The sequence below is a fragment of the Corapipo altera genome, unplaced genomic scaffold, assembly GCF_003945725.1.
Source record: "Corapipo altera isolate COAL_440 unplaced genomic scaffold, ASM394572v1 61305, whole genome shotgun sequence".
Classification (NCBI taxonomy): domain Eukaryota; kingdom Metazoa; phylum Chordata; class Aves; order Passeriformes; family Pipridae; genus Corapipo; species Corapipo altera.
Window position 1 is genome coordinate 2,231,773 of NW_020884909.1, and position 23,670 is coordinate 2,255,442.

Below are 23,670 nucleotides of genomic sequence, written 5' to 3' on the forward strand. Positions count from 1 at the left end.
ACAGATCAGCCCCCTTCCATACCCACCAATTCATTTGAGTTGTCAAAAACAGCCTACAGTATGTTTCCTTTCTGCTCAATCTGAATGCAAAATGAATGTATCATGTGGCAGAGCATCACTTTGGCTGCTGATAGTTTGGGAACCAAACAGTTCTTTATTGTTTGGTGTCCAGGAGGTGTGCAGCATTTTGTCTCATAGTTTGTGGACTCCACAAACTATGCAACCTTGCCCAGTAACAGATGATAAAGAGAAGTCTCAGAGCTGCTGTTTCCCTGCCTTACAGCTGACTGCTCCTCCTGTATTTACCAAAAAGTGCTTGGAGTGTAGGATGGATATAGATTGTGACCCGAGAAGGTGCAAAGGCCAGGAAAACACGTAAAAGAACTAGCAGATCCTGACTCTGAAGAAGGATTAGGACCTCCTCACAGCCTGCAGCCCTGAACAACAACCAGCCAAGTCTACAGCCCTGTACTGGTACCCTAGCATCAGTCCTCACCTAAGGGGCAGTATGTAATCTGCTTTCAGACATCTCCAGGCTACTGTGTGAATACACCATCTTCCCCCAGAAATGCCTGCTCTGGAAGATGAATTAACAGCAAAGGGCTGCCACAAATGAGATGCTGTGTGCAGCATGTGAGGCTCTGTGCAGTGCTCCTTAGGGACTGGTCATGGACCAGCAGCACTCTCTCCCTCTTGGGGTACCCCTTCAAACCATGCATTCATTCTAGTTCTATGCAAATCTCTGTTCTGACTGTGAGTTGTAGCCCTGTGCCAGCCACTGCATTTCTAAGTGGGAGCCTACACTGATCATACAATAACACTCATAAGCTGAACTCTAAGGACTCTTGGAGATAAGACAGATGGAAAAGATATTTGTCCATTCATTTGCACATACATCCCCAGACAGCCAAGCACCACAGCCTCACCTAGGCAGCACCCTGGCTTCATGTGAGTGGTGAGGTCATTTTCCTCTCTGCTCAGTGGACCACTGGAGAAGAGGATCACAAAACAAGGACAAAGCAGAACTTGATCTCCTAGCTCTGGAGCAATGCCAAACTCCCTTGACCTCTCCACTGTCACTGATGTTGGAGCAGAGGTCTGCTGCCTTTTGGTTATTGTGTGTGGTACCAACAAAGTTATGATCCCTCCGTTGCAGTGCACAAGGACCACCAGGCTTTTGTCCCTGCAGTAGGCTTCATGTGCTCTGCTCTGCTTCCAGTAATTTCCCTGTAGTTTCAAACTGCATGCTTTCCAGAAGGTTTGTTTAATTTTGAAGTGGGATTTAATGTGTTGTCATGGTGTCCCATCCTAATTGTGATGTAGCAGAGTAATTCAGACCATGGCTCAAAACATGTTTGAGTCTTCTGTACATAGCACCATAGCAGAACTGAGCTCAAATGTAAGGAGGATACAGCTCCCCGGGGTATCCCAGTAACTAGTCACGTGCTGAGTTTGGTATAGGAGATATCACATGCAAACCTTCATTTGACCTCCCTCCTCAAACACAAGTCTGGCAGTGACCCAATCCCATGCATTTGTGCTCTGCACCAATCCGTCTATCTGTAACAAACCCCATATTAACATTGGCATTTTCCACTCTGAAGAAACAGTATTAATCTGTTTTGGAGCTGATTTCATGCAGGACACTGGGAATAAAGCACATCTAATGTAATCAGTCTTGCATTTCTAGCTGAGGCAGTGCTTAGGTTGCTTTTTACTAACAGCAGCATCTATAAGAACCAGTATGTATCCCTGCTGCAGAGAAAAGCAAACTGGCAGGAGAAGAAAGAATTGTTCCTGGCATCATTTCCCCACCTACACAGCAGAAGGCAGAGCTGTATCAAGGCAAGCAATTATCCTCAATTTATTATAGTAATGACAATAGTGAAGGGCAAAGCTAAAAAATATTTCTGGACTGGACTGACAAGCAAGGAGGGGGTTTCTGCCAAAAGGATTGCACTCAGGCCTGCGAGTGCCCCATGAGTGTTCAGAGTGCTTACATCCCTTTTTCTCCTGCCCAAAGGGTCTGCCTTTTTGCCCACTGGGCTGGAGCTGTCCTTGTGCTACATAGCCATCAGATCCCTGCAATCTCCCTAAGCAGCTCTGTGGGGGCTGCCCTGCCTTCTGGCCACAGGGCTGGCACTCCTGCACTGCCAGAGTGATGGGGCAGCACACCCTTCACAGCTTCCCTTCCTCCCCACAGCTGTGCTTCTCTGTCCAGCAGAGTGTGGGCTCCTTCCCCTCCAACTCAAGCAGAGGAGTGGCGTGGGGACTGCTGTACTCTGGGCAGTGGAAAAACAGCCACTGGGGCAGACAGTGCTCAATCAAAGATCATCTGATTTTGCATATTTACATACAAAAGTTGAAACTAGCTGAGATGGGAAAGAAGCACTCAGTCTTTATTAAAAACAAACAGATAAGCAAACCAAAACAAAACCAGAAACAAACACAAACAAACAGGCCCTGCAGCTGGTTGATGTTCAGCCAAAGGGTGAACAACTAGTCTATGACACTCCAGGCTCTACCCTTTGGAAAATGTCACCAGACCTTGGTTAACTTGTCAATTGTCAAAGTGAAACACTGTTTGTTGGTTTGTTTTTTTTTTTTTCCTGAAGGAAACCATTAGCTAACAGTCTATTACATTCAATGACAATGACAGAAAAACAGTCTGACTTGAAATGTCAGGATCTGATTTTGTTTACATTTATTTCATCCATTTTTAGCAATAAATGCCAGTGAAGACATATCGTCTTCCTATGTATTTAAACAATACTTCATTTCACTAACTAAAAAAAAATAAAACAAACCACGTTTCAAAAAGAAGGATTCTGGAATGATTTTTGCTTTGATGTGTCTTTATGCACATATGTCTGTAAGTATATGTTTATACTTACTACCCTTTATTTGTGAATTTTCTACCCATTCTTCCTGGATTTTCATTAGTACATGCTACCACTTAAAGGGAGGACAGCTGCCTCTCAGGCTGCAGGACTCCATTCTTGGTGCTGCCAGAGGTTTCCTCTGTGATACAGGCTGAATCACAGAGGCATCTGTAAGAGGGGTTGTTGACACGCAGAGACCATGAATTCAACCAAGCAAGGCAAAACATTTGTAAACTGTCACCTACAATGTTATTATTGACTCATGCTGTGTAAAATGGGACTGGTGAGTATATTTCCTTAGTTCTCTCCTGGGCTTGTAATGGATACGAGTGTAGGCTGCTGTCAAAACATGTATTGGGTGGTGTTAAGTGGAAGATCACTCTACTATGGTTCTTTCCATTTCATGCCATGCAAGCTGGGGTCCTACATGGTCCTGCAGCACACTCTGCAATGATATTGCAATGATATTGCAATGATATTGCAAAGCTCACAGCACCAGGCAATGGCAGGCTGTGGCAATGCAGGCGAACAGTGCGAACGAAGTCATCATTACATCTGCAGCAACACCCTTCTCTACTTGCATTTCTGGATATTCCTACACACACCACCCTGACACTTGCAAAGGAGAAGGTGATGTGCCCCCTGTAGCACAGTTTTCTCTAGTCCAGGTTAGGAATATCTCCCCACATCTTGAAACCTGAACAGCCTCGAGCATTTCAGCACTGTTCAGCATGCAGTCCAAAGGGCTGCTGTGCGCTGCAGCGACATTTCAATCACAGTGGCCATTTTCACATCAGGCTGAAACCCATTAGCTGCTAAACTGGCTACTGCCCGGCGGTCAGCTGAAGGAAGCACTTTGTTGGGAGCACAATCAATCTTACCACAAAACCCTGGCTGGTACTCTCTCAGGTGATTAAACAGTCACATGGGAGAAAAATGACACAATTCAAGGCTTGCTCTTAACCGAGCTAGGACATGAAAAATGAAAACTGTCACTATACTACTTAGACTCCCTTACATCACCACCTCCAAAAAGGAGCCATGAAGTGCGGCCCCTCCGAGATGGGTTTATGCATAATTCAAAACATGAGCTGCTTTAAGGAGCACAACTCAGGGTCCAAATCTGCTGAGAATTACAAGCAGCACGAGCTTGAAGGCTTCTCAAACAGCGAAAAGGGCAGACCACTAACAATCCGAGAAAACGAAGCACAGGAAAGACTGAGGTTGAGATCACACATGGGAAGTCACGACTTGACAACTTCAAAAGCTCTGTTAACAAGTGAACATCCCCAGAAGCTCTCATAGTTTTACAAATATCACTAGATTTGTGGTCCTTCTGCTCCATGGTCTTCTTTTGCTTTATGAATATTCACTGTATGGGCTCTCCGAAAGAATGTAATATAAGGCTTTTGAAATAAGTAGAACTTAAAGCAGATTAAATGTTAGATTTCAGAGTGTCATTCCAAGATTTCAAGTGATCATCCCAACATTTCTTTTATTTTTACATTCAAGCACAGAGAAGTTGAGCTGAAACTGGAAAGGTAGAGAGTATTTCCAATCCTGAATTCACCACAAGGTGAGACAAAGGCAAGTGTAGCTGAACTGTCCATTAATTTTCAGGGAAGACTAGAGTCAGTGTGTAGGATAAGAGTTGATTCTAGTCATTATTCTAAACACGAAGAAATCTGCATTCACCCAAAGTCACTAGAGGGAGGAATTTGAATTTGCTAAAGCTTCTCTCTTGATGAGGTTGGGATATGAGTCAATCACCTTGGGGTAACGTGTTACTGTGGTACAATCGGTGACATTACTGGTTGGGACACACGTTCTTCCCCTGTGGTTGATGGAAGTTAGTTAACTCCCAAAGGAAAAATTCCAGCAGTTTAACAGGTTTATCCTTAAAAGAACTGTGGTTAACTTCTAACTTGAATAGTCTATTTTCAGCTCACTCTTGCATGATGCAGATTTCCTTGACAGATCTGAACACGCCACATTTTCTCTTATGTGACTTGTCTTTACACAAAAGTCGTGATCAGGTTATTTGTCTGATCTTTCTCTATTGACTGACACTTTTAAGTCTTCTTTTGAAGGGGCAGTACTTACGTGACTTGAACAACATTTGCAAATAATGCTTTTTTAAAAACCGTGCCTAAGTTTCTGATAAGTCATAATTTTGGATTAATTATCAGGAAAAAAACCCCTGTCATTATGCCATCATCATCTGTAAAACAGAGTAACGTATGAAAAATAAGATACGAATTAAATCTAAGTTAACATCAAACAGTAGTGCTGGTATACCCATTTGTTAAAAATCAATGGGTATTAGCATCCTGAAAGCACTGGTAACAGCCCTGAGAAGACATTATAGATAATTTCCAAAAGCAAAAGCAGAGCATAACCACGTACTGCTCTGCAACTTGGGGAACCTGCTGATACATTAGAGGTAAGTAAATTCAGATACCAAGTTCTTCTTTGAATGCTGGCATGTTGACCTGTGATGCTCTCCGGATCTCAGTCCTGTTCAGGAAGCATCAGAATCTTTTTCTGTCTTCTTTATCTTCAGCCCCCTCCCCTGCCAGCACTGCCCAGCTAAGTGGTTTGAGGGAACTGATACTTCCTCTGATTCACAATTAGTCAATCTGCTTTGTGAGCTCGTAGCAGTTATCTGAATACACTTACAGAACATGTCTTTTTAAATCCTTCCTCCAAAACTGGAGAAGTAAAAACTGCACACATTAAACAATCAATTAGCAGCAATTAGGAAAATTACAGGGTTGCTTGAAAAGCTGTACTTATTTGAGGGGCCTCCGTTAATCTCCACAGCATGGCAAATTCAAACGCTTGGAGCTAGCAAACAACAGAAAGGTTGCTAACCATGTTCTTAAACATTCACATGTTCAGATACCCTGTTGAGAGCTTTGCTGGCCAGGTGCCATTTATAAGCCAAAAGGAGAATTTTAAAGTGATAAAACCTTAACTGACTTTGAAGAAAAGCCTGCATCCTAATGCATTACTTGGCTTTTTCATCCAGAAACACAGGTTTTCTTTGTTCACAAAGAGAATGTATGTCCCAAAGGTTGTATATCCCAAAAATTATGTAGCTGAAGGAATTCTCAAAAATTGTTACTGATGATGTTCAAAATCTATTAACACTATCACTAAATCAACATCACCAAAATGTAGGGTGGGTTGACTAACCTCCATGAGGCAACTGCTGGAGTACACTGAGAAGTTTTGAACCAAGTGACGAGGGGGAATATCAGAGAGACTCTGTGCAGGGTCTGCTGCACAGGCAGAGCAGAATGTGACTCCAGCCCTTGCGGTGGCTAGAGAAAGAAGGGTGTGAAGGGCACTTTCTTGGATGTCTGCATCAATGAGGAAGGAGCCCATACTCATCACGGTTGGATGGCAAGGGGATCTGCCCTGCAGAGGATCCATTAGAAATCCATAATGGACAGAGCAGATGATTGCATTCCTAGTCCAGATCCTCAGCAGAGAGAAGAGCTGCTTGGTGATTCGCTGCAAGTCCCAGGCAGACTACAGGTATCTGTGGCACTAAGGAACAGATTTTTCCTGCTTTCTTCCAGTCCTACCAAGCTCTCCTGTGCTTGATAGGTAAAATCATTTCATTCCAGTTTCCTGGCCCTTTCCTGGCTACTTAATGATGTTCCTTTCTTGCAAATAAGAGCTCAAGCCTCTCCAAGTCCTGTTCCAACACAGTAGGAAGCCTTTTCTCTTTCTTCTTATCCTGTGCCCTTTAATTCCTGAAACCATAACAACACACTCACTAGTTTATTCCCTGACCAGCTCAGACAAGATACATAAATGATCATTCTTCCATTCCCCTGTAGCTGTCCCTCTCACCCTGACACTCTTCATTTCCCTTGCTAAGGCAGTATTACTGTCACACTGCTAACTGTCCTGCTGAGCACACCCACAGCTCAAGAAAAGCTATCTCGAAAATATAACAATATCTTAAAAATCCTAGCTGTCTTGAAATTATTAGCCATTGTGACTTTCTTGATGTGATCACGCCCCACTATTCTCATGTCCTGTGATGACATGACATTTTCGTGTCCTGTTTCATTATTCTTAGGCATAATGAAACCCTATTAGGCTAAGTCCCTCCATCTGACCCACTGTAGGACAGAAATGCAAAGGAATCCATCACATAAGCAAAGTGTCTTTAAACTGGGTAAACAGGAGCAGTGCAAACACCAAAATCCTTCCAACCCCACTAATCCATGCACTAGGGCCGCTTCCACTTTTGGAAGTAAGAACCAAATGTTGGAGGAGTTGAGGTAATAAACTGATTGAAGAGCAAAGTGATGCAATGGTCCTTGGGTCAACAATGGGAGAAGTGCCAGCCAGGCACAGAGGGAGGAATCTTTGCAAGTGTGATCAGAAGTCAAGCAGATAGCAGAATTCTGCACAGTTAAAACCATTGAGTTCACTCAAGAAGCCTTGCTGAATGCATCCTCCAGAGCAGGATAGAACCAGACGGAGAAAGAAGGAGCTGAAACTCCTCTGAAAATGCACACAGTGTTGCCAAGGCTAGGTAATATTTGTCTTCTCTTTCCTTGACAGGACCTTGGAAATTGTTGTTCCACCCCAGTAAGAAGAAATATGCAACCCTGAGAGTTAAAGAAGCAGTTTAAGGAAGGCCCCTGCATGTATGAGTCATAGGTCTTTTACACTGATGGGATATTATTATTATTATTATTAATAATAATAATAATAATTACTTATTGTTTAAAATATTGAACAGCCACTGGTTCACACATGCTACAGTAGCCACATGTTACTTCATGCATCTTGAGTACTTCTGAACAGTGACCAAGACACTGAACAGAATTTTTGGTCCTTCACAGGAGTTTTGAACTAGTCCGTGTGTAAGTACCGTATCAAAATTACAGTTCTATTTATCTGAAAAATAAGAAAGTGTGAAGGGGATAAAAGAATTCAGAGACTGAAAACAGTTCCCTCCATGAGGAGAATTGTGGAGCTCAGCCTGCCTGTGCTGTCGAAAAGGCTTACCCAAAGGTGAGCTGATTACAGTGTACATGCACCTCTGTGAGTGGAAAATACACACCATGAAAGAGCTTTTCAATCTAGGAGAGAAAGGTGCAAGCGAAAGAATGACCAAAATACCAACAGGCAGATTTGTTTAAAAGAGATGCTAGAATAAGGGAAAAGGAAGATAATGTCTCGCTCTAAGGCGTCACACCAAAACTAGTGTGGGTCTGGAAGAAACCTTAGCCAGGATGATACTATGTTTTGTAGGTGATGGACCAGTGCATTCCAGTGCTCTGCTGGGTCTTACAGGGCTACAGACCTGAGAACCTTTATGACAGCGAAAATTCAGGCCATTTCATTCAGGCTGAAACACTAAATTAATTATTCAGATTAATTTAGTGTAGGGGAAAGCCCAAGTTTTTCTTCTCAAGGTGCTGTTCCAGTAGCTTTTCACTGGCTTCCAGTTACTACCTTGGAAGATTCAAGTCATCTTTTATGAGCTCAGAGTTTTTCCTTTTTTTTTTTTTTTGCATAAGAGAAAGGCTTTGAACGAGCTTGATACTCTTTTTTTTGTACTTTGATCTGTCTAATCACATGAATTAATTGACTCTTAAAAATTGTAAAATTCAAATAACTTTCAGGAATTCCATAGAAATACTGAACTATGTCACGAATCATGCTTAAGATCACAGCTTCATATACTCCCCTCAGTGCCATGTGACTATCAACCCTGTATTGATTTCCTTTCATCTCAAAACTGAGGTGATACTCATTGCCAAAATAAAAAGCTGTCTGAGTTTTGAGAATGCACTGCCAGCAGGTTCCAGGATGAAGCAGAGATACAAAAAAGTGGGGGATGGGGTAGCGAAAGCATATGTGAAAAAGCTGAATACATTCTTGAGAGAAGATATATATTGAAATAGTGCTTTTCTAACAAAAAAATACAGGAGCGAAGGTAATAGATGGATGCTACAATACCACCGACCTTGTCCAGAGTTGCACAGATCTTGCCTCTGGTTTAGCTTAGAGAAGCCAGCCATGTCCCACTGGTTTGTTCCTGCCTATTTTTCCTCAGCTGAACCCTTTTTGTCTCAGTGACTAAGACTGTACTGGGGAAGGGGAAGTGGGGTGAAAGACTGGATGAGGCAGGTCAGGGTGTAAATAAGCAGACTTTACATTGCCCCAAAATAATGCATTTCTCCCTTGATGCCCGCTAACTGCCAAACAATGGTCATGCTCAGGTTTTTGAGTGTAATGTGTACCTCCTACTGAGTCTGGTACTTCACATAATGTTTTAAGGCGAGAGATCAAGTTGTGATTCACAGGGCTCAATCTCCAGGAAACTGGGCTCCCTGCAGTAAAACCAGTAAAGGTAGCCAGTGTGCCTAATATAAAACAGTCTAAAAAAGGCAGTGCCTGCTACTCTCTATGGTCTGCCTGGGGAACAAGAGGGCAAAAGTCTTTACCAGAAGATACTCCAAAACCACTTATCCATCTCCGAAGTTATACACCATGACTCAGTCCTTTCTTGATTTCATGCGGCTTGAACATGACCTGAAGCACAAAGACTCCTGTCTTTAACTTAATGCCTTGTAAAAAAAAGAGAACTTTGAGTCCAAACAGATCTGAATTCCTCAAAGGAAACGATTCTCTTCCATCATTCAGTAAAAGCCCTTTCTCCTAACTAGCTGAAACAGGCATTTTCCTTTCAGAATTCTTTTATCACCTACCATGACATCTTTTAGGACTGTCTGCCCTTTCCTGAGAGACAGAACAGTCTCTGCCCAGGTACTGTCTGCAGCAGATTGGCATCACATGTGCTCTCCCTGAACCAGCTGCCTCATTGCATTGCTATTGATTCAGAGTTGGATTTCTGCAGCAAATCTATTGCATTTCCATTAGCAAGACTGCAAATGATGAAAAAGCTCATTTGTATCATTCCAGCTCTGCACCACAATTAACCTGCTACTTAGCCTCCAGCAAGCCAAATTCTGCTTTCTCATCTGAAGAAGAGAAAGGCTTCTCTGTAACCAAAAGTTAGGCACAGCAAATCTGAGTGCATTTATTTCAGGGCATTAATAGGAAATAAAACAGTACAATAAGTATAGAAATATGGCAGATATGAAATGAGGATAATTTTAGTCCCCTGCAGTGGAAATCCAAACTCTGAGTTTTGTAACTATATCAATTATTAATCAGTGTTGCTTAGAAACTTATGATACAGTACAATCTCAGATGTAATGTTTAATAAAGAAATAATGGCCATATACTGCATATACCTATTGTATTTTCTATACTCACATATGCATCTGTATATAAATGAGGAGGGACAACATGCAGAAGCTCCACATAGCACAAATACATTACACTCCCAGTGAAGGTTACAAAGCAAAATGAAGTTTTAAAAAATAAATACAAATGCAGACTACTGTTTTGTACTGAGAAATTCAGATTGTTATTAAGAGAAAATACTTTGGGAAATACTGCTTTTTTTTTGTTCTGCACATGATGTATGGTGCATGAAAGGAAAACCACACCCATGACATAAATTAGAAAGCCATAAATTTGGGGTGCTTGTCCAAGAGAAAGAAACACAGGACTGATCAGTACACTTTGCTGCAAGTTAAACAGAGGAACTGTTTCCATGCAATCAATGAATGCTAAAAACGGGGATGGTAGAGACACAGAAAGTAATAAAACAAAAAAATTTGTCTGAACAAATTGTGATTGCTGAGGACATTTTAAAGACAGTGTGAACCAACTGGACTGGGGAGAGGAAGTGTCACTTTAGAAGGCTTAATGGACCTGAACTCCCTAAAATTTGCTGAGTCTTCTGCACCTCACCTCATCAGTCCCCATGAGTGGTCCTGTCACAAGTATATACATCTGTGAGCCACCACGACCTTTGGAGTAGCACAGAAATACAGACTGGCTGGCTCAGTCCAGTGGCACTTGCTTTACTGCCACTTGTTAATGGAGGTCCACGTGTGTCTCCTGGGCCTACTGAGATCAGCATCTCTTTACTACACTCCTGAGTTAGGCTCAGAACTTGCCTGGTATCTTAACTGTGATTAATTGTAACTTTCCTTTGACAAGTGTTGTTAATCCGCAGGACACATCAAAGAAAAGTCGTGGCTTTTGAAATGAGTCCTCATACTGCGTGGTAGATATTTAACTTAGGATCTGAATTGCAAGGGTAGTCTCCCTGTAGACTCATTGGAGAAACAGGGTTACTCCTGCTAGTGTCACTCTGGTAATCAGCTTGGGGAGGTATCTCCCTTTATGCTGGATATGAAGTTGGAGGCCTCCTAATGTAGGTGCTAATCAACATCAACAATGTATCAGAAATGGAGCAGTACCTGCTTTAAGGTGCTCTCCCCCTGCATCTTCAAGCTTTGGGAAAAAGAACAGTCTCTCCTGTGGTACTGCCCGGTACACAGCAGTGAGCACAGAAAAGGCTGGTATATAGCTCGCATATATCATCTGCTCTCCCCTCCTGTGAATGCAGTCCCCAGTGGCTCTCTGAGACATCCCTGACCTTGACACAATTCAGGGATTGCCAGGCATGGACTCAACCCTATGGTGTTGTGATGGGGATTTGAACTGCAGAGCGCTGGTCAGAATAAGACTGTTTCAAGAAAAAGAACAAACACTGTGTGAAGCTGCTCTGAACAAATCCTCCTTGTCCATAAACTGAATCCTTCAGTTATAGGGCTGCAGCACTTATAACTGGAGGGAGAGGCTCCCTCTAGCCTGCCATCAAGCTACAGTACAGACCTTCCCAAATCACTGTGTACAGGAGAAAGGACATCAGATGCAGAGCTGAGAAAGAACAGAGGGAAGTGAAAGAGACAGAGCAGAATTGCAAGGAATATTTACAGTATGATACCACAGCAAGGTACAGGTTAGTTTTCACTCAATTTTTCCCATTTCTAGCTCTAAAAAGATATAAGAAATTCAGCCATTTTGCCTGGATAACTTTGGAGGGTAGCTGAGAATATTTCCTAGGTGTTTACCTAGGTAAACCACTACCGGACCTCAGAGGCAACCTTTTAACACCTTTTTCCACTGAGGATGAAAAAGCAGCATCAGTTGCTGATGCTGATCCAACACATTTGAAGTGACAGCAGAAATCAGAAATATGAGAAGGGAGCTGTCCCAGTCACAGGTGGTTGACAGCAACACAGAGCCCTTTCTCCACTTAGCCCTGTTTTCCAGGTGATGGCCAGCACGAGTGAGACAGGAAGGGGCCCTGCCTGCCTCCTAGGGGACATGCACAGGTCTGGTGCTGCACTGATGCACCCACCTCTGCATGTTATAACCAGCACAGGACACAGAGGTGGGGAGATGAAGACATGTTATTGATCATCTGCTGGCCACCAGCATGGCGCAGTGTGTGCAGCTGGCCCATCAGCGTGTGGCACCTGAGGTGTGCAGGGAAGCCAAAAGCCAAAAGGATGCAGGGGCAGCGTGGATGTGCCACGAGGGACAAGCACCCTCTGGACACTGCTCTCTGATGGGCCCTTTGCTCTGCTCACAGGGAAACCCACTCCAGCAAAGTCATGCTGTGGCATCTGTCTCCTGCTCTGCCTCTTGTGCGCCCTGTGCCAAGTCACAAGAGTGGTAGTCCTAAAATCAAGGGCTGCTTGGGACAGACCCAAAGCACAGGACCACTTGTGCCATTTTGGCAGAGCTGTCACCACTGAAAGGCAAGCCCCACACAGGCTTTGCTGGTTCTTTTTGGAGGAAATCTGCTTAAATGGAAAGAGAAAGCAGTGGGAAGACCTTTAAAGAGGGGAGTGGTTGGTTTGCAGGTGTATAAAAGCAGCTATTACAGAACTACAGAGCTGAGTCTATTATCAGCCTGGGTAACGGGTGGAATTGTATTTAAATGTGATAGTGTAGGAAGAAGTGAAATTTATCTCCTAAACTGAGTTAGCACTACTACAATCTGCATGTCTTCTCAAAGGAAACGAGATTGTAGGTTAGTGTGTATGTTATTATTTTCCGCTTATAGTAAAATCTTTGGTGTAACTGTGCTAAGATTGACAAGCTTCCTAAGTATGAGAATGCTTTAGAACATTCAGTTTCCCTTTCTGTTTCAGGAAAGGATAAATAATACTACAATGCAAAACGTAAACCAAATGGGAAGGAATATTTCTGTATTGATAAAGGGCAAAGTGTAATAATAGGAGTGAGACCAGTCTGAATCTAGTACACCAGACACAATTACAAGGGTTGTCTCCCTTCTGCTTTTTCTTCCAGGCTCCAAGAAAGAAGAATCAATTAGCTCTCTGCAGACTATGACCTTGAAGGATGTAGCTTTAAGGGGAATATGCTGAGTAAGACAGAAAAGAGAGGAGAAAAGGATTTGGAAAGTCATGGAAGGGCTAGGTTCAGAAACAGTACATCAACCACAGAATATGAAATGTGTCAGTTCTTTTTTTATTTCTGCACTGGAAAAAAAAATTCAGCTCATAAGGGTCCTTCTGGGAAGAAGTTACTGCACTCTGATTGAAAAGGAAAGAAGGGCACTGAGAAGCAAAAGAAGGGACAATCCAATTTGCAGATGCTACTTTTCAAGCCATGTCACTGAGAATTTTATAGCTGTCAAAGGCATTAAAAAAAAAAGCTAGCACTGATGCAATCTGTCAACCTCTCCAACAAATCTTACTCTACATAAAACACAATGATGTGTTTGAAATGCAGCTGTTTCAAAAACCCCAAGACAGTGCTTTTAGAGCTGTCCAAAAAGTTCTTTTTATGCCTCTTGGAATTCTTAGGCAGATCTTTTGCAGTGCATTTTTCCAGTTATATTTTCTTATTTTTCTTTTCAGAGAATTACAGCTGCTTGCCATAGTCAGAACTATGTGCCACAGTTAGAATAAATTCTGTCTGCACAACCTTCTGCCTCGGAGCAACCCAAACTTGACCTGCTGCCAGTTGTCCCTCTCCTTTCAGTCTGTAGCTATCAGAAGACTGTGATACCTTAATACACATTTATCTTTAGAAAATTATTGCAACAATAAAAAAAAACCAACAATCAACCCCCTCAAATCAAACAACCCTCTATACCCTCTCCCCCACACATCTACACACAAAAAAAAACCCCAACCCAAAACCTAAAAACCCCTTCAACCCAATCATCTAGCTTCTGGACAACCATTTATTTTCCATATGTGAGCAGATCTGAATGCAGATAATGGCTTTTTGTCAGTGACTGCTCCAAAGACTCTCTTCCACCCCACTTCCTCCTTCCTTTACTTCAGAGATGAAGTTAGCATGTTATTGGTAAAGGTTTGTTTCATACGTGGAAATTCAAGAGGAATTTTTGAGGCAATTTTGACTGGATAGCGGTCTCTCATCACTTTATAGAATAAAAGTGCTGTCATATATTTAATGTCACAATATTTGCACAACAAAAAAGATATTATGCATCAGCAATATTAAAAAAAAAGCACAAACCAAAACATTTAGAATAGTATTATATAGTTGCAAAGGTGGTTAATTCAAGTAATATTACAAAGCCCCCTGTTGTTTAACAGTACAGCAGTATTTCCCTGTTAGAACTGTTTCCATCAGACAAATTACTTTTAACCCAAAGGATGGTTATCACCATTATCTAAGCAAAAGGAAACAGGGTTTTTACAGGAATACTTAAGACTTTCTTTCAGTGATTCTGAAACTGCTGTTCAAGATTGACTCTCAGCTGAAAGGACCTTCTCTGAAATCACTGTAGTTATGCTGGCAAGGTGGTTGGCCCAAAATGTTAGATCTAATCCAGATGCCACGTATCTATACTAGGTCCAGTGCTAGTGGGGCTAAACGTAGCAGTGGAATTCTGGTGACTTCGGGGCTCCAGGTTGAGGTCCAGTATGTACCATCTACAAGGGAGCCAACCTGCAGCATTACAGGGAAGGCATGAGGGAGAGTAAATGACATGGTGTCCTGCAAGGAATGCAATTGTGCACTCTGATCACTGCAGCTTTCCAAAGGGAACGTCAGCCCTGTGCTCTCAGCACAACGGTGCGCTGCCTTCTCTTTTACTAGAGTTGCAAAATTTTACACAACTCAGGGATTGCTGGCTTGATTTGCTCCGGATTTGGTGGGTTAAAGTTATGAATGTCAAAGAAATGACACTTCACCAATGCAGCGTTTTGATGCTCTACAACTGCTACTGAGAAAATAACACAGGTACCCTGGATGTTTCGTGCTTCCAGGATAAGCAAAGTCTAATTCAGAAATTGATTCCTCCTACATTGGCAAGAATGCTTTCTTGAAATGCCCCACAAAAGGCAAAAAAGCAATATATGAGAAACAGTTTCAATAAGAATCAGCTCCTAGAAATGGGAAAAGACACACAGAAATCTGTGCTTTGCTCTTAAGAGAAAGATCATAAGCTAGATGCTAAATTAATAATTCCCGGTTTCTAACTGCTTCAAATATGCTGTCACTTTTTCTCACTGGTCTGAGTGTTTCAGGAGGATGATAGGGATATTTGCCAGCAACAGATTTCAGGAAGGATGTACCAGAAGTGCTCTGCAGGCAAGGGAAAGAAAATGAACATACATGGAAAATCCAGCACAGGACGCAAATCGAATTTCTAAGAAAAAATAGACCATGTGGAATAGCTATCAGATACACAGTAAATCACATATTTCCCTACAAGTGGATGCAAAAAAAAGGGTGGTATTAAGCCTTTACGAAGATCCCAGATGAAGCCCTCTTTACCCTGCACAGTCCAGAACTAAGTGCAGAGGACTGTAGATGCTCTCCTCAGAAGGTAACCCATGCTATACCTGTCTTAGCACAGTTAAGCTTTGCATGCCAATCCCATGCCCTCCTTGTGGACAGTCGCAGAACAGTTAAGTGGCTTTTTTTTTTATTTTTTTTTTTTCCCCTTTCTGGGGAGGGGGGGGGGGGGGGGGGGAAACCCAAAGAAACACACAGTTTTTACTTACAAAGTTTTGGAGAAGTTTGGAGATTGGTTTCTGTTGCTTGTGCCTGAGACGCTGTGGTAGGCTCCAGGGCGGGTGGTGACAGCGAAGGTGCAGCAGAGGACAACAACCCAACATCTAGGATGCGGTTATACAGAGAAGGCTGGAGGAAGGGTTTGGAGGACACAAGTGAGCTGGCACTTTGCACTGTCACTTCAGCCTTGCTCTTGGGGCTAGGTACGAGGAATGGTGAGGCATACACCTCCGAAGGCACCCGGGCAGACAGAGCTGTAGGATCCACAGCGCTCTTTGGGTCTTGTCCTATCCTCCCAGGGTCAAGGTGGGTAGGAGAGTCATACTCAAAAATCTTGTCCACAAAGACCCACTTGAGGCCAGCAATGCAGAGGCAAAGGCTAAGCAGGCAAGCCAGGATAGGGGCGATGCAGATCTTTTCAGAGTTGAGGCAGCCCTTCAGTCGCTCTGCCTCCAGGCATGCACAGCAGGTTGCGGCAAGGCCTGCTATCCCCTGGACCCTCCTGTCCTCTCTTTGGGTCCCCGGCATGTTCTCCTCATCTGGGAGCCCGTTGAGGGATGCATCAGGGCTCAGCTGAGCTGAGGGGCTGGGGAAAGTGTCGGCAGCTACTTCAGACATGTTTAAACATCAGCTCTCAAACAGCTCACCTCCAAAAGGCCTTAACTCTATCACAGTCCATTACTGTGAGACACAGACAAAAAGAGATGGTAGTAATAGTCACAGTGCTCTGCAAAAATCAGAGTGGGAGTCAATAAAAGGTCCAAGCTCAGCAACGTCATCCAAACTGGGAGAGGAGTAACGCACAGGAAAAATTAGATGCCCCCCGGTCCCCCTGCCCCCAAGCCCTCTGTCACTCTCTCTGCTTCTCTGAAGCGAGAACAGCTTTGCAATTACTGAGCTCCTGTTTGCTAGCCACTTTTATAATTCCTTAAATTCCTCTCAAGCAATTTCAGTTCTTCTGAAGGAGGGAAGAAACATTTCCCCAAAAGCAAGCACAACAAAACAAAACCGGGGGAAGGAGGGTGATGAGATAAAGAAAACCACAAACACTGAACAAACTGACCGGATTAAGTGAACCAGTAGCCCAGAGCGAAAGGCAAGACTCTCACCTTGAGCATCTGAGGCTGGTATCTGCTTAGACGAGGAAAACAATTGTCATGCGGTAGAAGGAGCAAAAGCAAAATCTGTAACAACAGCGGCAGCGGCAGAAGTGACAGTAGCAGCAGCATCCTGTCGTGTTACAGCGGCGGCTGAAAGAGGCTGAATCATTACAGAGCAGCAGGTGCTCGCTGTCTGAGCATCACTGCAAACAATATCATTACACAGAGGTTTGAAAGGAAGAGCGATGCCAAGACGGTGGTAACTCCCTTTCTCTCCCCTCCCTCTTTGTCCTTCTTAAGCGCTCATTCACTTTCCTCCGTTCCCCCCCCCCCCCCCCCCCCCCCCCCCCCGCAGCCTGTTTCCCTGCTGTACAGACTCGCTCCTTCCTCCCCTACCCCACCCCCCGCCCTCTGCAGGGCTGCTCTGAGGGAAATCAGTACACCCAGCAACGCAGGATTGTCAGTGACTTCCTATTTTATCCAATTAGGAGGAATAAAGGCCATCAAATCAAAGAGAGGGAGCGGGCAGGAGTTGCGCACCCACCCGCTCCCTCTCTCCTGGCCGAGCGTGGCCAGAGGCGGCGGCCATCGATGGCAAAGTCCTCCGGCAAGGACCGGGTGTCGGTGGGAGCTCTTTGGGTTGGACTGGGCTCGCTCAGCCTGATATTCGATCTCTCCCAGGGGGAAGACCTCTTTCCATAAGCAATTTCTCCCTGCCCGACACCTAGAGACAGCTTTTCTTTACAAGCTCCTGAATAAGTTTTGTTCCCTAGGAATAGAACTGGGATGCATTAGGTAAAGGGGAGGTAATAAAAACTCCCAAACCATTCCTGTCTCTTAACAAATTTGCATTTAAGATATTACAAAGATATTTGCACATTTTTTAAAACAATTCCATTTTTCCAGCCTCCTTTTCCAAACCCCTCCTCTAAAACCAAAAAACAAAGACTTCACACTAAAATCTGCTCCTGAATGTACTTTTCAAGAGCTCACATGTTGCTAGCACATATCCTCACTCCACCTTAGACTAAAAGAAAAAAAAAAAAAAAGGAAAAATAAAAGCATTTTATTATTCATTATTATTTATTAAAGGCTTACACTTTGTTCCTAAATTTGACTGTCGTTTGTCACCTCTACCAATACCTAGCACTACCATTTCCACCAGTGCAGCACACTGGTAAATTAACAGTCCAGTTAACATAATGAAAGTAAGATTAGAATCAGATCTATTCCCTCTTTTGTCTCCCACAGAAAGTACACCTGTGTAACAGTACAAACATACGTATGAGAGACAAGGGGATTATAACACTATTTCCAGTTCCTTGGACTTAATGAAAACACTTGCATTGAAGATTTGCTGATGTGAACCCCTCTTTCTCCTTAGTATAAATGGTAGCAGGATACATAAGAAAACAAAGAATCAAGTGCTATAAATTGCTCTGAACTCATTTTTGCTGGTATCTTAGGCATCTGAAAGGTAAATCCTTTGTAGTTGCGTATTTTTGGTAGTGTTAAAAGAGGCATCTGGCTCTACCCACGTTCTCTCTCTGCCTCCAACTCCCCTACCACCCCAGCCCCCCTTCCTTGGGAACGTTAGTAACATGCACATGAAAAAGGTTTATCAAAATCTCAGTGAATCCCACCGCGTTTTCACAGACTGCCACGTCAAGGACTAATTGATGGATGTCTGATCACAGAGCTTCCTGTGAGGCTGTAGTAGCCAACTGAAGTAATCATGATGCTACTACAATCAAGTGCCTGGAGCATTTACCTTAAAGCACAGACAGTAATAACACTCTCTGGAAGAATGTAAAAAGATAAATCATCATACAATCTAGCCTACATTACCACTAAAATGTCTGGTCCTTAGGTTAATGATGTGATCAGTAACCTCAGAGAGAATGAACAGCTTCCACTGCATATTTACATACATGGCTTCTCTTATTATAAAGCACATGTTCTCCTTAGCTGGTAATACCTTACATGAGTGCAGCCTCTCTGAGTATCTCAAAACCTATTTCAAACAGCAGTAGCAACACAGCCACTGTAGAAAGTGTAACATCACAGCAGCATTGCCATGACAGTTGCGGTGGTCCGTGGGTACAAGTAATCCAGGTTTCTAGAGAAAGGATATACCTTTCATTAGATTACCTGATAAATATGGGAAAACCAGACATGCTTTCGCACACACAAACTACTCCTCAGGTGTGAAGCTACAGCATCACTCTTCAAAGAGGAGTGCAAGTTGAGAACCATCTGGGAATATTCCTTCATTGCACAGATGAGATACTACTATGTTTTAGAATGTCTTTCCTTCTTTACCCTTATGTAATTTTTCAACCTTCCTACTTCCAGTAAGATAATTTTCCCTGCTGACACTTCTCTGAGCTTGTCTTTAATCCACTGCCCTGTCCGCATCTTTCCTGCACTGGTCCTCCTGGCAAACTGCCTGTGTCCATCCTTCAGTAGTCTTTGCTACCCTCCATCCTATTCAAATTTAACTGCTTTCCTCTAAACTATGTTTCTGCTTTGCTCACGTCTTGCAGGTGCTGCGATGAACAGAAATGCATGCGGAGACCTTGCTCCTTCTTTACAAGGGTTGCCGCGAAGTTAAACCGAACAGACGCAACACTGTGGATCTGGACAGAGGGACGACATACTGCCTGCACGGGGACACAACCAGGGGCTCCCCTGCAGGTGGGTGCATGGCCCACCTTCTCACCCTGCTGCTGAAGGGGTTGTCAGCTCGCACGGACCGGCAAAGGGCCCTGCCAAAGGGCTCCTGCCCCAGCCCGCCTGGCTAAACCGAGCCTGGACAGCACCTCTCCCTGCCTTTTTCACGCGCTTCTCCACCAGCAGGGCCCAGCCTGCCCGCAGCAGCTCCTCCCGACAGGCAGGCAGGCAGGCAGGCAGGCAGGCAGGCACACTCGCACACCCCCCGTCGGCTCCGCGGCCGCAGCGTGTCCGTGGTCCCTGGCTCCGGGCCAGGCTGCAGTGCCCTCCTCCGCTGCGGGTCCCTTCCCCCGCCGCACCTCCAGACCTGGCGCGCAGGCTGCCTGCCTCAGCATCACGCAGCTAGCTCTGACCAGACCTCCTCCTCCTCCTCCTCCTCCCCTCGTCTCCCTTCCCAGGGAAGCCTGCAGAGCTGATTCAGCCCCCCGGGGGCTGCGGGGGCTTGCGGCGAGGAGAGCGGGGCGGTGCCCGGCACCCTGCCCCCGCCTTCGGAGGTGCCTGGCGGCTCCCGCTGTTCCCCGGCCGAGAAGGGAGAAAGGCAGTGCTGAATCATCCGCCGGGCAGCATCCCAGGCCCCGAGCCACAGGTGGCCAAAGCCAGGGCCAGGACACAGCCTACCTGCCATGCTGCAATCCGATACCGCATGGGCCGGCTCCTCTCTGGACCTTTGGGCCAAAATGCAACCCCGTGCTCTTTTTACCGCGTCGGGGTGAGTAAGGGAGAACACCACCTTCCGTGACAGCTCTCGAGGCTGCAGTAAAGGCTGGTCTCTCACTTTGGGTCTGAAGATACAGTTTACTGACTTTGGGGGTCCTTTCTGCTTCTCTTACCCCCAAAACAATGCAGAAACACTTTATCCCACAGCTCCAGTTTTGAGCTTTTTATGTTTCTATAGTGGCATGCTGTGCTTAAAGATGGATTCTGGCCCTGGCTGGAGGAGATGAGTGCCTGGGAAAAGTCAGTAATTGGTTCATTGAAAGGGAGACCCTGGAAGAAAACAGGAGGAAGCATGACCTTGGAGGTAACAAAGTTTTACTAGGGTAGCACATTGGTGGTAAATACAGAAGGATAGGGGAGGAAATAACTTGCCTGTTCATAATTAGGTTAGCTCCTTGTGCAAAGATTTATTTCTGATTACCATGTGGCTTGGACCTCTTTGGCTGAGAGGAAAAAGCAGTTTGAGTCTACACTAATGAAGCTAATCTATGACTGAGATTTGGACTCCTGCCATATGTAAATGACAGGTTGAAAATCAGAGCCTTAGAAAACTGTAATTTTATTTTGTGGAGTGTTTTTGTGAAGAATCAAATGGTTTTTTGCAAAGTTTCACTCCCAAAAGACTCAAGGAGATACACAAAGCCAAAGACAGCATTAACCTCCAGCCTGGGATGAGGTTTGCCAGTTTTACTGGTGGTAAAAGGAGGCTGACTTCATATTACCAAACTGCAGAGGATCATTATCTCTGGTCACCATAAATATGTGAATAGATGTGTGACCATGACTGATATCATCCTGAAAACTAGAGCAGCAGGGAACATTTAACTCATCTGACCCTTCAGTGAGACCATAACCAGACCCAAACCTGCTGAAAGTTTTGGAAAGTAGGCTTGGTGAATCATTCTTGTGGAAGCCACTGGATTTTAAATATCTAAGATTCCCAAAGAATTTTCTACTTTCTTGCAACTACTGGGACATCAGGAAATTAAAATGTATCTTCATAGGCTCACATGTCTGGATCATAGCTTAAGAGAGGATACTCAGAGAACCATACATCAGTGCAGGACAAGTGATCCCTACACCCACCAAGACCACTTTAAGAACATGCCAGTTCTTCAGAAAGGAGCAAGCAGCAGCATGTGGCATCAACTGCTCCTTCGTGTGTTTGATTGCACCCCCTTTTCTATCATACACTGAGAAATTAAAAGCATTGTAACCAAGAATCTAATAAGAAAAAAGTGCATGCTCATTAACAAGAGATTGATGAGGAAGATAAAAGGATCTCTTTTTATTGATTGCACTTTCTTCAAATTAAATAAGTGCACCACTTAACGATGGAGGAGTGACCCAAAGAGAGTGATCAGGCCCAATGAGTGACATCACTGCCAGCAGTCATGGTGTGGGAAGAGCGGTCTATAACACATGGTACGAAATTATTCATTTATTCATTCTTCCACTGCTTCACCAACCTCCATAATCCATCTCCCTTGGACTGATGCCAGCACTCTTTGAGTCCTTCCAAAAGCCCTTACTAGGAACCTCATCTCTCAGCTGAAATGGCACAAGAAAAAAACAGTGGTCCTGTCACTGGAACTCTAAATGTTAAAATGTGACAGGCTGTCACCCGCACACTCCACCCCCTCCCGTTTTTCACCTGATGGAAAGCAAACAGGGTATATGTGACAGTGCTGTTTGTGTGCTTCTGCCCATTCCCATCACCTTTTTCCCTTTATTTTTTTAAACCCTCTGGCCATTTGCAGTCATATGTGACTGAGGAGATGAAGATCAAGCCTGTAAGAACATGCAAGAAAAGATGAGCTCTAAAAATACGGACCTTTAAGCACATATTCAGCCATAGACATGAGTGTAAATATGTCAGCGTCAACAGAATCATTAGTGTCCTTAATTCATTTGGTATAAAGGGCTGCTGTGGGAAGACCGCCTACCCTCAGACAGCACAGGAGATGGGGACATGAAGAAGCTGTATTCTAACTCTCTGTACCCTCAAACCAAACCAACTGTATTGGAATGCTGGTGTGTCAGAAGCGCTTCCTCACAATGGAAATGCCTGAAATTCACTATGCAAACTGCAATGCTTGTGAAAAAGGTTGAGAGAGCTCACATTTCCTCTGTGGCAGTATTTTCTGTATTGACGTTGCATGTGCACATTTACACCAAGCCTTTACACCAGGAACATGCTTCCTGTAAGACCAATACCTGTGGCTTGCAGAAACAGTTATTTGAAAAAAAACCCAGCAAAAGTACAACGGCCGTTTTAAGAGATGTATATACTTTAAGTAGCTACAGCCAGTAACTGAAACTGAAAACTGCCACAAAATGGGCTGTTATTTTAGGGGAACCAAAAGGTATTCTGAGTCTTTTCATCTTCAAGTGAAATGTGAGACACTGATTTTCTTTTATCCTATTCGAAAGCAGAGCTAGTGGCACTACACGAGACACAGAAATAGGACATCAAACCACGAATTTCAAGGTTTTTCGTCAATGGCACTGACTCATTCCTGCAGCCTCTGCTCAGTCACAAAGCTGGGATGGGCCCTGCTATTGTTCAGGCTAATGATAATTAGCTCTACCATGTGGTAAAGGAGCATTTAAGAGATGCAAAGACATGTAATGTGCTCAGCTAGGCTCTTCTGCCTGAGGGCAGAAGCAGATGGACAAAGTCCATGTGCAGTTTTCAGGTGGTTTTTTTTTTGTTTGTATTTTTTGTTGTTTCTTTTTTGTTGTGTTTTGTGGTTCTGTGTGTGTTGTGTGTTTTTTTTGTTTGGTTGGTTTTGGTTTTTGTTTTGGTTTTTTTTTTGTTTTGGGTTCCTTTTTTTGGCGGGAGGGGGGCAGGTCTGTTGTTTTTTTGTTTGTTTGGGGGCGTGTTTTTTCTCCAGATCTGACACCCCCCTACCCCTGTCACTGGAGTGTCCAGCAAACCTGCTGGGGTAGTTGCATTTATTTATTTTTATAGTGTGGCACTGAGCAGGAGTAGCACTCCACTCTCAGGGCTCAGGCTTGATCATTAACTCCCACCCACCTCAGTGCTCAAATGAATCTGCATGCCTGCATTTGAACACTTTATTCAGATAAAAGAAATTCCCCATGACGGGACAGTGGTAATACTGTTACTTTGCACAGGCTCATCTGTGCAGGATTTTGTGCTGGTCAGCTTTCGTAGTCACAGTGCTGCTATTGCTGAGGGAGTGATTGGACATTGATAATTTGAGTAAAGGTCCTGAAAACCCTAA

At 44.0% G+C, this 23,670-nt stretch overlaps 1 protein-coding gene across 16 annotated transcripts in view; it reads right to left on the reverse strand.

Moving 5' to 3' along the window:
* NRG1 (neuregulin 1) overlaps nt 1-23,670 on the reverse strand; it is a 442,486-nt gene that overhangs the window by 85,487 nt on the left and 333,329 nt on the right. For 2 of the 16 annotated variants that reach the window (XM_027653067.1, XM_027653061.1), the window contains exon 1: nt 15,860-17,195. The exons of 9 other annotated variants lie outside the window; for them this stretch is intronic. In XM_027653067.1, coding sequence (XP_027508868.1) covers nt 15,860-16,487 — 628 coding nt within the window. In that variant the 5' untranslated portion in view covers nt 16,488-17,195. Of the gene's footprint in view, nt 1-15,859; nt 17,196-23,670 lie in introns of those variants that run through there. 5 more of the 16 variants (XM_027653063.1, XM_027653072.1, XM_027653078.1 and 2 more) reach the window with 5 other exon arrangements.